Source organism: Oncorhynchus mykiss, chromosome 25, assembly GCF_057628025.1.
Source record: "Oncorhynchus mykiss isolate SJ-2025 chromosome 25, ASM5762802v1, whole genome shotgun sequence".
NCBI classification, from domain to species: domain Eukaryota; kingdom Metazoa; phylum Chordata; class Actinopteri; order Salmoniformes; family Salmonidae; genus Oncorhynchus; species Oncorhynchus mykiss.
In genome coordinates this window covers 13,459,701-13,475,023 of record NC_143046.1, presented here as the reverse complement: position 1 = coordinate 13,475,023, position 15,323 = coordinate 13,459,701, and the positions used below count along the sequence as shown (strand labels likewise).

The 15,323-nt window shown below is 37.8% G+C and overlaps 1 protein-coding gene across 2 annotated transcripts in view; it reads left to right on the top strand.

Annotated features, from left to right (window-relative positions):
* The first annotated feature begins 1,075 nt into the window (after nt 1-1,075).
* The window catches only part of adam19b (ADAM metallopeptidase domain 19b), a 49,714-nt gene continuing 35,466 nt past the window's right edge, over nt 1,076-15,323 (top strand). The window contains exons 1-3 of one of the 2 annotated variants that reach the window (XM_036970142.2): nt 1,076-1,411; nt 4,128-4,249; nt 9,160-9,230. In XM_036970142.2, the coding sequence (XP_036826037.2) occupies nt 1,282-1,411; nt 4,128-4,249; nt 9,160-9,230 (323 nt within the window). In that variant the 5' untranslated portion in view covers nt 1,076-1,281. Of the gene's footprint in view, nt 1,412-4,127; nt 4,250-9,156; nt 9,231-15,323 lie in introns of both variants that reach the window. The other variant, XM_036970141.2, reaches the window with a different exon arrangement.

Here is a 15,323-nt window from a genome sequence, read left to right as displayed (position 1 = left end):
TGGTGAAAACGTTTGGTCCTTAGTCTTTTTAGGGGGTGGATCAGCTTTAAAATTGCAGATAGATTGGGGCTTCCATCAATGTGTGTCTACATAATTTCAAATCCTTCATATATATTTTTTGTACATTTTTACAGTACCAGTCAAAAATGGTACGTTGTATAATAATAGTGAAGACATCAACACTGTGTTTCTATTAGCTAGCTAGATTAATCTAAAAAACTAAAATCTTCAGCGTTAACCTTATCCTCTCTATCAAAAATTGAAGAGATTAAATCAGAACATCACTGAAAATAATATCATTATTATTATTTTGCTATAAATCCTTAGCCTTTTTTCCGAACCCGTAGAAGGCTCTCAAATCAAATCAAATTGTATTGGTCACATACTCATATTTAGCAGATGTTATTGTGGGTGTAGTGAAATGCTTGTGTTCCTAGCTCCTCGTTGTTCCCAACTGTGTTTGGACCAGTAATAATGTGTAGAGTGGCTCTATTTGCCTTTAGCATGTATTTGTTTTACCATTCTGAATGCCAAAATAATCCATATGTTGTTCTGAAATATGAACACAGAAACACTGGACATTTTGAACTCTAATTATGGTGACGATTTGACAAAATTACAGTCATGGTCTTGAATTGGACTCGCATTTTTCTGGTCTCGGTCTTGACTTCTTCCCGGACCTCTCATCCCCCACCCCGGTCTTGACTCGGTCTCGCCCCCTCTCCGGTATTGGTCTTGACTTGGACTAGATTGCCTCCGGTCTTTGTCTTGAATCCGTCTCGCTTTGGGTGGTCTCGAACAAAACACTGCCGTGCACCATAGAGGAAATATGGTGTCTTTAGTACAGATCCTGAGCTGTATAACATAATTCATCTTTAGTAGAAATGTTTTACAGTAGACTGTTGCCATGAGACATTCTGTATTTCAGAAATTCACATTCACCTATCATATTACATACTGTAGGAATTTTTGAATTGTGTTAGGGCTCTCATAAAACAATCTCTAGTCTTCAAACGTTTTCAAAATCACAGAAATCGATTGGCCAGTTATAGGGTAAATGGGAGGGGCTGAAAATGAAAGTAAGAACTGGAAACAGAGAAAAGATGCGCTCTACCCCTGTGGAAGCATCCGAAGCAGACAGAGCGATAGAGTGCTATTGTTGCCTACACATTTATCCGCTTCATAGGATATGTCGACAGGCAGCTATTTATCCTTTGCCTATGCATTTTTTGTTGTTTGCGATTACATTGTAGGGTTTAAACTATAACCCTTTATTTTAGCATGAGTCCACGAGAACGGATAACCCGCTTTAATCGGTGTTCTGCATATTCCCTGCTGAGTCTGTGTCTGTATTTGACAGTCGTTATCTGCTGTGTTGGGTCTGTTGTATCTGGTCACGTAGATGCTGCCGGTAAGTCTGTGCATTCATTACAACAGCTAATCAGTTAATGAATGGAGTTTTTCTGGATGGCTGATACATATTTCAAGATCATTTATTTTGAACTGTGCATAATGTTGGTTCATTCAGTCCATAGCTATGTGTATACTGGTGTTTCAAGGTTAATTTAGTCTTTCTTGGGCTATTGTGAATGTTTGAAAGAATCCATTTTCTTATTCATTCATAACATAAGCAAGTTTTCTATAAATTGCAGCCTAAATTATTTTAAAAGCATGTGCCGAAGTCAGTTTTAAATTCAGTAATCTAAAGAACTTCCTGTTGGCAACCTCATAATAAGCTGTAGACCATACTATGTGCCAAGCAAGTTTTCATCTATATTGTTCATAGCTTTCTATTTACCACCACAAACCAAGACTACCCCAGCTGTATAGAGCCCCACAGTAGAGGTGTCATAATACCCATAAAGCCTAGCAGTCAAACAGGGAAACGGTTCCAATCGTTTTTCCATCATTCCTTTTCCCCATAATGAATTTTAGAAACCATTAAAATAGGGTCTGTGTTTCGTGTAGGCTTACCCTGGAGTGACGTTTTTGCTAACCATATAAATCTCTCGGACAAGGTGATTTTTATCAATATATTCAAATCTATTTACTCTCAGATTAGAAAATGCTAATTAGCATCAAAGTAGACATCATGCAAGACTACAAATCCCTGCAAGCTCCTGCATGTCATCTCTAGCTGACACCTTTGCTAACAGGTGTTGTGTCAATTTAAAACTTGCTCAAGGCAGTTCACAAAATTGTCAATTTAAAGAAATGTTGTAAATTTTTTCATTGCTAAATTTAGATAACATTAGATAACTAATCCAGAGATATTTACCTTTGCCTCGATTCGGCAGATCATCATGGTATTTGTAATTCTTTGTGAAAGCCACATTAGCAGCTAATTAGCATTTCATTTTTGTGTGGTAAATACCAGCAAATATAATGACAAAAGTCACCTTGTCCTAGAGAGATTTACACAGTTATCAAAACCTCACGCCAGGGTAAGCCTACACAAAACACAGCACTTATTTCAAGTGTTTCTAAAAATGAACAGTGAAAAATTATTGGAACCATTTCCTTGTTTGACCGCTAGGTTTTATGGGTATGATGACTCATACTGTGATATTCTATAGGGCTATAATCAAACAAGAAAATGCTCAGCCAGAGGCGGCGCACCTAGTGGCCTGTGATTTTAATGAAATCTACGAGCATGTCACATATGCAACTAGAGATGAAATAACTCTAGATCACATTTACTACACACACAGAAAACACATACAAAGCTCTCCCTCACCCTCCATTAGGCAAATCTGACCATAATTATACCCTCCTGATTTGTGCTTACAAGCAAAACTTCGAGCAGGATGTACCATAGACACACTCAATATGGAAGTATATATATATAATATCTACATATTTCAAGCAGACCACCATAGTCCCTGTGCCAAGGTAACCTGTCTAAATGACTAGCACTCACATCTGTAGACATGAAATGCTTTGAAAGTTTCTTCATGGCTCACATCAACACCATCATCCCAGACACTCTGGACCCTCTCCAATTAACATACTGCCCCAACAGATCCACAGATGACACAATCTCTATTGCACTCCACACTGCCCTTTCCCACCTGGACATAAGGAACACCTATGTGAGAATGCTGTTCATTAACTACAGCTCAGCAGTCAACACCATAGTGCACTCCAAGCTCATCACTAAGCTACAGAGGGTAGTGCGAACATCAGTGGGGCCAAGCTCCCCACCATTCAGGACCTCTGTAGTAGGCGGTGTCAGAGGAAGGCCCTACAATTGGTCAAAGACTCCAGCCACCCAAGTCATAGACTGTTCTCTCTGCTACTGCACGGCTAGCGGTACCGATGCACCAAGTCTGGAACCAACAGGACCCGGAACAGCTTCTAGCCCCAAGCTACAAGACTACTAAATAGTTAGTTAAATAGTTAAAACTGCATTATGTAACTTTTTGGGTGACCTGACCAAATTTACATATACATTTTAGTTATAGAACTGTCATTTGCATTGAAAGCAAGTCTAAGAAGCGGTTAATCTGTTCTATGTGCGCTATTTCTATGCTTCTCGTTTAATTTGTGTGTATTTTACTTCCGGTTTTGTACATTATTTTCAAACAGCTGAAAATACAATATTTTTGGTTTTTGAAAATAGATTTCACAGTGGTTTAGATGGTACAATGATTATCTGCACTTGTCTATACTATTGCTTGTTTTGTCAAATAAACTAGTTATATGTTCATATCTACCTCAGTTACCTCGTACCCCTGCACATCGACTTGGTACTGGTACCCATATAGCCAAGTTATCATTACTCATTGTGTATTCGTTATTACTTTTATTTTTACGTTTTACTTTTCTATTATTTCTCTATTGTCTTTCTCTCTGCACTGTTGGGAAGGGCCCGTAAGTAAGTATTTCACTGTTAGTCTATACCTGCTGTTTTACCAAGCATGTGACAGACATTTATTTGAGTTGATTTTACAATGACTACACAAGCTTGTTGTATTATATGTTATCAGGAGACATCATATTCAAACTTGTCTAAGAAAATGAAGTGCACTGGTTTAATTGAGAAATCAATCAACCAACAAATCTTTCAATAAACTGTTACCTTCTACTGTCCCCTTTGTTGACATGCTTGTAAATCCTTTGTGTAGAGGAGCAGAGACCGAGCCCTCAGGAGAACAGCCACAGGATAGAACACAGAGAGAGCTATGAGATTACCTATCCACACTGGTTGCAGCCTGCAAGACACAGGAGTTCCGTCCATGGAGAGAAGGTGAGATCCTATCTTATCACTGACATTCCCTACTAACTCAGAGAGACATGATTGTCCTCTGAAATAGCACAACACATTTCACATGTCACATGTTAGAGAGGTATCATGTTAGATATAATGCTAGAGAGATATAGAGTGCATTCTAAAAGTATTCAGACCCCTTGACTTTTTCCACATTTTGTTACGTTACAGCCTTATTCTAAAGTGGATTTTTTAAAATCCACCTTAATCTACACACAATACCCCATAATGAAAAAGCAAAACAGGTGGTAAATTCAGTTGATTGGACATGATTTGGAAAGGCGTCAACCTTTCTATATAAGGTCCCACAGTTGACAGTGCATGTCAGAGCAAAAACCAAACCGTGAGGTCAAAGGAATTGTCTGTAGCGCTCTGAGAAAGGATTGTGTAATATTAGATATAATGTTAGAGAGATATAATGCCAGAGAGATATAATGCCAGAGACATATAATGCCAGAGACATATAATGCCAGAGAGATATAATGCCAGAGACATATAATGCTAGAGAGATATAATGCCAGAGAGATATAATGCCAGAGAGATATAATGCCAGAGAGATATAATGCTAGAGCGATATAATGCCAGAGAGATATGATGCTAGAGAGATATAATGCTAGAGTTATATGATGCTAGAGAGATACAATGCTGGAGTTATATGATGTTAGATATAATGTTAGAGAGATATAATGTTAGAGAGATATAGCATTAGAGAGATTTAATAATAGAGAGATATAATGCTTGAGTTATATGATGTTAGACATAATGTTAGAGAGATATAGCATTACAGAGATATCATGTTAGAGAGATACAATGCTGGAGTTATATGATGTTAGATATAATGTTAGAGAGATATAATGTTAGAGAGATATAATGCCAGAGAGATATGATGCTAGAGAGATATAATGCTGGAGAGGTATAATGTCAGATATAATTTTAGAGAGATATAATGCTAGAGAGATATAATGCTAGAGAGATATAATGTTAGAGAGATATAACGTTAGAGAGATATAATGTTAGTGAGATATAATGTTCGAGAGATACAGCGTTCGAGAGATATAATGTTAGATATAATGTTCGAGAGATATAATGTATGAGATATATAGTGCTTGAGAGATATAATGTTAAATAGATATAACGTTAGAGCTATTTAATGTTAAAGAGAGATATAATGTTAAAGAGATATATTATTGGATATAATGTTAGAGGGATATAATGCTAGACATATAATGTTAAAGAGATATAATCTTAGAGATATATAATGCTAGAGATATAATGTTAGAGTGATATAATGCTATAGAGATATAATGTTAGAGTGATATACTGTTAGAGATAATGCTAGAGAGATATAATGTTGGAGAGATATACTGTTACAGTGATATAATGTTAGAGATAATGCTAGAGAGATATGTTAGAGAGATATAATGTTAGAGTGATATACTGTTAAAGAGATATAATGTTAGAGATAATGCTAGATATATATAATGTTAGAGTGAGATAATGCTAGAGAGATATAATGTTAGAGATATAATGTTAAAGAGATAATGTTAGAGATAATGCTAGAGAGATATAATGTTAGAGATATAATGTTAGAGATATAATGTTAGAGATAATGCTAGAGAGATATAATGTTAGAGTGATATACTGTTAAAGAGATAATGCTAGAGCTGATTCAAATCATCCAAGCTTTTTGATGAGTTGATCATTTGAATCAGCTGTATTGCTTGGGAGAAAACAAAATGTGCACCCCTTTGGGTCCCCCGGAACAGGATTGAGAACCAGTGTGCTAGAGAGAAATAATTTGGCATAAAATGTTAGATATAATGCTAGACACAACATTAGAGACATTTAATTTAGGAGAGATATAATGTTAGATGTAATGCTAGGGAGATGTAATTTTAGATATAATGTTCAATATAATGCTAGAAAGATATAATGCCAGAGATATCATTTCAGATATAATGTTACATATAATGCTAAAGAGATATACTGCTAAAGAGATATAATGCTAGAGAGATATAATGTTAGAAATATATATTGTTCGATATAATGCTAGAGATCTATAATTTTAGATATTATGTTAGAGAGATATACCATTATTTGTAAGTTTAGAGATATATAATGTTAGAGAGAATGTTATAGAGATATAATTTTAGATGTAATGTTAGAGAGAATGTTAGAGATATAATGTTAGATGTAATGTTAGAGAGATATCATTTTAGATGTAATGTTAGAGATAATGTTAGAGAGATCATGTTAGAGAGATATAATTTTAGATGTAATGTTAGAGAGATATACTGTTATTTATAAGGTTAGAGAGATATAATGTTTGAGAGATATGATGCTAGAGATATAATGTTAAAGAATACTGTTAGAGAGATATAATGCCAGAGATATGATGTTAGAGAGATATAATTTTAGAGATATAATGTTAGAGAGATAATGTTAGAGAGAGATAATGTTAGAGAGATATAATGTTAGAGAGATATAATGCTAGAGAGATATAATGTTAGATATAATGCTATGGAGATATAATGCTAGATAGATATAATGTTAGATAGAGATGATGCTAGAGATATATTATATTAGAGATGATGTTAGAGAGATATAATGTTAGATATAATGTTAGAGAGATGTAATGTTAGATAGAGATGATGCTAAAGAGATATAATGTTAGATAGAGATGATGCTAGAGAGATATAATGTTAGAGATGATGTTAGAGAGATATAATGTTAGATATAATGCTAGAGAGATATACCATTATTTGTAAGTTTAGAGATATATAATTTTAGATGTAATGTTAGAGAGAATGTTAGAGAGATATCATTTTAGATGTAATGTTAGAGATAATGTTAGAGAGATAATGGTAGAGAGATATCATTTTAGGTGTAATGTTAGAGAGATATACAGTGCCTTGCGAAAGTATTCGGCCCCCTTGAACTTTGCGACCTTTTGCCACATTTCAGGCTTCAAACATAAAGATATAAAACTGTATTTTTTTGTGAAGAATCAACAACAAGTGGGACACAATCATGAAGTGGAACGACATTTATTGGATATTTCAAACTTTTTTAACAAATAAAAAACTGAAAAATTTTGTAGCGCCACCTTTTGCTGCGATTACAGCTGTAAGTCGCTTGGGGTATGTCTCTATCAGTTTTGCACATCGAGAGACTGACATTTTTTCCCATTCCTCCTTGCAAAACAGCTCGAGCTCAGTGAGGTTGGATGGAGAGCATTTGTGAACAGCAGTTTTCAGTTCTTTCCACAGATTCTCGATTGGATTCAGGTCTGAACTTTGACTTGGCCATTCTAACACCTGGATATGTTTATTTTTGAACCATTCCATTGTAGATTTTGCTTTATGTTTTGGATCATTGTCTTGTTGGAAGACAAATCTCCGTCCTAGTCTCAGGTCTTTTGCAGACTCCATCAGGTTTTCTTCCACAATGGTCTTGTATTTGACTCCATCCATCTTCCCGTCAATTTTAACCATCTTCCCTGTCCCTGCTGAAGAAAAGCAGGCCCAAACCATGATGCTGCCACCACCATGTTTGACAGTGGGCATGGTGTTTTCAGGGTGATGAGCTGTGTTGCTTTTACGCCAAACATAACGTTTTGCATTGTTGCCAAAAAGTTCAATTTTGGTTTCATCTGACCAGAGCACCTTCTTCCACATGTTTGGTGTGTCTCCCAGGTGGCTTGTGGCAAGCTTTAAACGACACTTTTTATGGATATCTTTAAGAAATGGCTTTCTTCTTGCCACTCTTCCATAAAGGCCAGATTTGTGCAATATACGACTGATTGTTGTCCTATGGACAGAGTCTCCCACCTCAGCTGTAGATCTCTGCAGTTCATCCAGAGTGATCATGGGCCTCTTGGCTGCATCTCTGATCAGTCTTCTCCTTGTATGAGCTGAAAGTTTAGAGGGACGGCCAGGTCTTGGTAGATTTGCAGTGGTCTGATACTCCTTCCATTTCAATATTATCGCTTGCACAGTGCTCCTTGGGATGTTTAAAGCTTGGGAAATCTTTTTGTATCCAAATCCGGCTTTAAACTTCTTCACAACAGTATCTCGGACCTGCCTGGTGTGTTCCTTGTTCTTCATGATGCTCTCTGCGCTTTTGACGGACCTCTGAGACTATCACAGTGCAGGTGCATTTATACGGAGACTTGATTACACACAGGTGGATTGTATTTATCATCATTAGTCATTTAGGTCAACATTGGATGATTCAGAGATCCTCACTGAACTTCTGGAGAGAGTTTGCTGCACTGAAAGTAAAGGGGCTGAATAATTTTGCACGCCCAATTTTTCAGTTTTTGATTTGTTAAAAAAGTTTGAAATATCCAATAAATGTCGTTCCACTTCATGATTGTGTCCCACTTGTTGTTGATTCTTCACAAAAAAATACAGTTTTATATCTTTATGTTTGAAGCCTGAAATGTGGCAAAAGGTCGCAAAGTTCAAGGGGGCCGAATACTTTCGCAAGGCACTGTAATTTTAGATGTAATGTTAGAGAGATATACTGTTATTTATAAGGTTAGAGAGATATAGTGTTAGAGAGATATAATGTTTGAGAGATATGATGCTAGAGATATGATGTTAGAGAGATATAATGCCAGAGATATGATGTTAGAGAGATATAATTTTAGAGATATAATGCTATAGAGATATAATGTTAGAGAGATATAACGTTAGAGAAATATAATGTTAGAGAGATATAACGTTAGAGAGATATAACGTTAGAGATATAATGCTAGAGAGATATAATGTTAGATAGAGATGATGCTAGAGAGATATAATGTTAGATATAATGCTAGAGAGATATAATGTTAGATATAATGCTAGAGAGATATTATTCTATTTCTCTGCTTTTCTACCCAGCAGCACCCGTCTGAGGCAGAGGTCCTCATCACAGCTGAGGGAGAGGAGATGACACTCCGTCTGCACAGGAATGAGTAAGAACCTTACTGTACCATATCATAAAATACTGTTGTCGTGTCTTTGGCTATGCCGGATTAAGTGATATGACATGCTATTCAATAAAATAATTTCTCCGTAATTAATATTACCTGATTGAGCTAATCATGTAAGTGTAATTAACTAGAGAGTCGGGGCACCACAAAATAATATTTATAGAGCTGTTATCTTCCGAATAAATTCTTAAAGACCTAGTAATATTTTACACCAATAGCAGTCAATATTAATCGTCATCTTAATTCAGTCTCATCTGAAAGTTGTAAATTCTTGGTTATCTGCACGAACCCTGGCTAACAAGTTGAATCAGCAATACAAAATTGGGTTTAATTATTTATTTACTAAATACCTAACTAATCACACAGACTTACACACACACATAATTAAATCATAACTTGATTACAAATTACATCATAAAGGAAAACGTCCCTAGCAGGTGGAACAGATATGACAGCTGGTTACACAAAAGAAAAGGGGCTGGGTTTGAGTGGAAGAGCGGGAAGACTGAGGGACAAAAGGGCGAAGCTGTGCTATCGTAAATACAATATCTTATGCATTCTAAATTACCGCCCATTTGGAAAAGGAAAATGCAATAAATATTTACTCTGAGCTGCGCTTCAGTAGGTTGGTGGTAGATGGAAGGCCGTGTTGCCAAACTGAGTCCTTTGTCCTTTGAAGAATGTCTCTGGTGGTCAATTGGGTCATTGTAGTAACGTCGTTGTGTGATAGACGGGATATTCTGTCTGTTCCTTCCTAACCCTCGTTTGCAGCAGCTGTTGCTAACTCAACGGCTAGGAGGTATCACTTCTGTATTGAATAAGAGTTCAGAGTTCATACCATTCGCAACCAAAGCTCACGCTGATATTGGCTTCATTCTATAGTTATTATCTGAACCATTCTGACATCGGACCGTCGTCCACACATCCTCGGAACAGGAGGTTACGTTGTCGTCAAGGCTTTATATAGGAAGGGAGAGGAGGGTGTGTTTGAAAAGTTTTATAGCCCATGTCCCTTCACAGGGGCGGGCTACTGATTGAGCAGAGCCCTAACCTTATAAAAACCCAATTCTCACATTTTAGAAGCTAAAATCATATTTCATCCCATCACGAATAATTTCATATTCAAACATTTAAATTGAACATCAATTCCATGTGAATCCGATAACTCTGATGTGTAGACTTTCCACTGTAGAGTTTATCATCTTATCATTGATGAGAATGTCTCAGATGACAACCGAACTGACATCATATTCATTAAGTACCACCACATATGTTCAATTAGTCGGATTACCAGAATATAGTTCATTACCTTCTGATGTTCCCAGAATCTCTATGTAACATCAGTAGGGTAGAGAGAGGAAAAAGGGGGAAAGAGGTATTTATGACTGTCATAAACCTACCCCCAGGCCAACGTCATGACACTGTACTATACCATACCTTACTGTATTATTCCATAACATACTGTACTATACCATAACATTATTTACTATACCATAACATACTGCAATATACCATACCTTACTGTACTGTTCCATAGCGTACTGTACCATACCATACATTACTGTATTTTTTCATAACATACTGTACTATACCATAAAATACTGTACTATACCATAACATGCTGTACTATACCATAACATGCTGTACTATACCATAACATGCTGTACTATACCATAACATGCTGTACTATACCATAACATGATTTACTATACCATAACATGATTTACTATACCATAACATGATTTACTATACCATAACATACTGCAATATACCATACCTTACTGTACTGTTCCATAGCATACTGTACCATACCATACATTACTGTATTTTTTCATAACATACTGTACTATACCATAAAATACTGTACTATACCATAACATGCTGTACTATACCATAACATGCTGTACTATACCATAACATGCTGTACTATACCATAACATGCTGTACTATACCATAACATGATTTACTATACCATAACATGATGTACTATACCATAACATGCTGTACTATACCATAAAATACTGTACTATACCATAACATGCTGTACTATACCATAACATGCTGTACTATACCATAACATGCTGTTATTATACCATAACATGCTGTACTATACCCTGACATGATGTACTATACCATACCATAACATGATGTACTATACCATAACATGATGTACTATACCCTGACATGATGTACTATACCAACATGATGTAATATACCATAACATGATGTACTATACCATAACATACTGTACTATACCATAACAGGATGTACTATACCATAGCATGCTGTACTATACCATAACATACTGTACTATACCATAACATGCTGTACTATACCATAACATGCTGTTATTATACCATAACATGCTGTACTATAATATGATGTACTATACCATAACATGATGTACTATACCATAACAGGATGTACTATACCATAACATACTGTACTATGCCATAACATCATTTACTATACCATAACATACTGCAATATACCATACCTTACTGTACTGTTCCATAGCGTACTGTACCATACCATACATTACTGTATTTTTTCATAACATACTGTACTATACCATAAAATACTGTACTATACCATAACATGCTGTACTATACCATAACATGCTGTACTATACCATAACATGCTGTACTATACCATAACATGCTGTACTATACCATAACATGATTTACTATACCATAACATGATTTACTATACCATAACATGATTTACTATACCATAACATACTGCAATATACCATACCTTACTGTACTGTTCCATAGCATACTGTACCATACCATACATTACTGTATTTTTTCATAACATACTGTACTATACCATAAAATACTGTACTATACCATAACATGCTGTACTATACCATAACATGCTGTACTATACCATAACATGCTGTACTACACCATAACATGCTGTACTATACCATAACATGATTTACTATACCATAACATGATGTACTATACCATAACATGCTGTACTATACCATAAAATACTGTACTATACCATAACATGCTGTACTATACCATGACATGCTGTACTATACCATAACATGCTGTTATTATACCATAACATGCTGTACTATAATATGATGTACTATACCATAACATGATGTACTATACCATAACAGGATGTACTATACCATAACATACTGTACTATGCCATAACATGATTTACTATACCATAACATTATATACTATACCATAACATTATATACTATACCATAACATTATTTACTATACCATAACATTATATACTATACCATAACATGATGTACTATACCATAACATACTGTACTATACTATAACATGCTGTACTATACCATAAAATACTGTATTATACCATAACATGATGTACTATACCATAAAATACTGTACTATAACATGCTGTACTATACCATAACATACTGTACTATACCATAACATGCTGTACAATACCATAACACTGTACTATACCATAACATACTGTATTATTCCATAACATGCTGTACAATACCATAACACTGTACTATACTATACTATACCACACACACACACACACACACACACACACACACACAGAGAGAGAAAGGGAGTCTCAGACCTCATCCTTCAGGCTATCCCATATGTTTGAGTTTAGTTAGACAGATGTCAAAGTGAACATATGTTTTACATAGGGATGGAGGGAGGGAGAGGGGGATGGAGTAGAGAAAGATATAAGGATGTCACCTGAGGGGAAACAGGAAGTGACTATCTTCTCCATCTGTTGAAAGTAGTGATGGGCAGATGAATACTGGTGATTAGAGGAAAAGAAAATGACTTAGAGGAAGGATGTTTTTCTGTCAACATTGATGCTGTAATGGCTAACGACACATTGACCCGTGTCACAGTGTCTCAGATCATCTGGCTAACAACACAATGACTTAGTCCCTATGGCCACAATACAGAGGGAGGGATTACATTCACTTCCAGGGAACAGCGGACTTCCACCTTTAGGATAGGAATGTCACGCATGGAATGTATTTCTATTAACAAACTTAATGGAAAGACAACCCGTTCTGACAGTGGACAACATCAGTTAAACATGAGGGGTGGGGAGTAGGATTAAACCTGTTGAATAAAGTCATGGTGGTGACCGGTGACACACACACAGAGAGAGAGAGAAAGAGTGTGACTCCGCTGTGTCTGGCTGACTCTCCCCTCAGGGAGAAGGCCCCAGCAGGTGGTCACATTACAGCTGGGGGAGTGATTAACATCAGGGTGTGTGTGTGTGTGTGTGTGTGTGTGTGTCATTAGCAGACATTCTTTGAAATGAGATAAGAGAGGTACTATTTTACTGAGGTTGTGCTTTAGTAATCTGACTGCTCACCATCCTCAGAGGAACCTTTACTAATCTGACTGCTCAACATCCTCAGAGGACCCTAGAAAAGAAAACCTTCTCCCAGCCCAAGCCCCAGTCCCAACCCACTCTTGTACCCCTACGTCAACCCCTACCCCAGTCCTCTACCCCTCTACCCAAGCCCTCTACAGCAGTCCTCTACCCAAAGATCTCTTTACCCCAGTCCTCTACCCAAAGATCTCTTTACCCCAGTCTTCTACCCAAAGATCTCTTTACCCCAGTCCTTTTTACCCCAGTCCTCTTTACCCCAGTTTTCTACCCCAGTCCTCTTCCCAAAGATCTCTTTACCCCAGTCCTTTACCCCAGTCCTATACCCAGTACTTTTTACCCTAGTCCTCTTTACCCCAGTCCTTTTTACCCCAGTGCTCTTTACCCCAGTCCTCTACCCAAAGATCTCTTTACCCCAGTCCTTTTTACCCCAGTCCTCTTTACCCCAGTCCTCTACCCAAAGATCTCTTTACCCCAGTCCTTTTTACCCCAGTGCTCTTTACCCCAGTCCTCTACCCAAAGATCTCTTTACCCCAGTGCTCTTTACCCCAGTCCTCTTTACCCCAGTCCTCTTTAACCCAGTCCTGTTTAACCCAGTCCTCTTTACCCCAGTCCTCTTAACCCCAGTCCTCTACCCAAAGATCTCTTTACCCCAGTCCTCTACCCCAGTCCTCCACCCAAAGATCTCTGTACCCCAGTCCTTTACCCCAGTCCTCTTTACCCCAGTCCTTTACCCCAGTCCTCTACCCAAAGATCTTTTTACCCCAGTCCTCTACCTAAAGATCTTTTTACCCCAGTCCTCTTCTACCCCAGTCCTTTAACCCAGTCCTCTTTACCCCAGTCCTCTACACCAGTCCTGTTTACCCCAGTCCTGTTTACCCCAGTCCTGTTTACCCCAGTCCTCTTTACCCCAGTCCTCTTTAACCCAGTCCTGTTTAACCCAGTCCTCTTTAACCCAGTCCTGTTTAACCCAGTCCTCTTTACCCCAGTCCTCTTTACCTCAGTCCTTTACCCCAGTACCCCAGTCCTCTTTAACCCAGTCCTTTACCCCAGTACCCCAGTCCTCTTTAACCCAGTCCTTTACCCCAGTCCTCTACCCCAGTCCTCTTTACCCCAGTCCACTACCCAGCCCTCTACACCAGTCCTCCTTGCCTCAGCTCTCTATTTCCTTGAACTCGCCTCTCCTACAGTCCTCTACACCAGCCCTCTACTCCAGTCCTGTACACCAGTCCTCCTTGACTCAGCTCTCTCTTTCCTTGTCCCTGAACTCTCCTCTCCTACAGTCCTCTACTGTACTCCAGCCTCATCCCCCTACTCCAGTCCTAGACCTCACCAGCCTTATCCCCCTGCTCCAGTCCTATACCTCACCAGCCTTATCCCCCTGCTCCAGTCCTAGACCTCACCAGCCTTATCCCCCTGCTTCAGTCCTAAACCTCACCAGCCTTATCCCCCTGCTCCAGTCCTATACCTCACCAGCCTTATCCCCCTGCTCCAGTCCCATACCTCACCAGCCTTATCCCCCTGCTCCAGTCCTATACCTCACCAACCTTATCCCCATGCTCCAGTCCTAAACCTCACCAGCCTCATCCCCCTGCTCCAGTCCTAAACCTCACCAGCCTCATCCCCCTGCTCCAGTCCTAAACCTCACCAGCCTTATCCCCTGCTCCAGTCCTATACCTCACCAGCCTTATCCCCTGCTCCAGT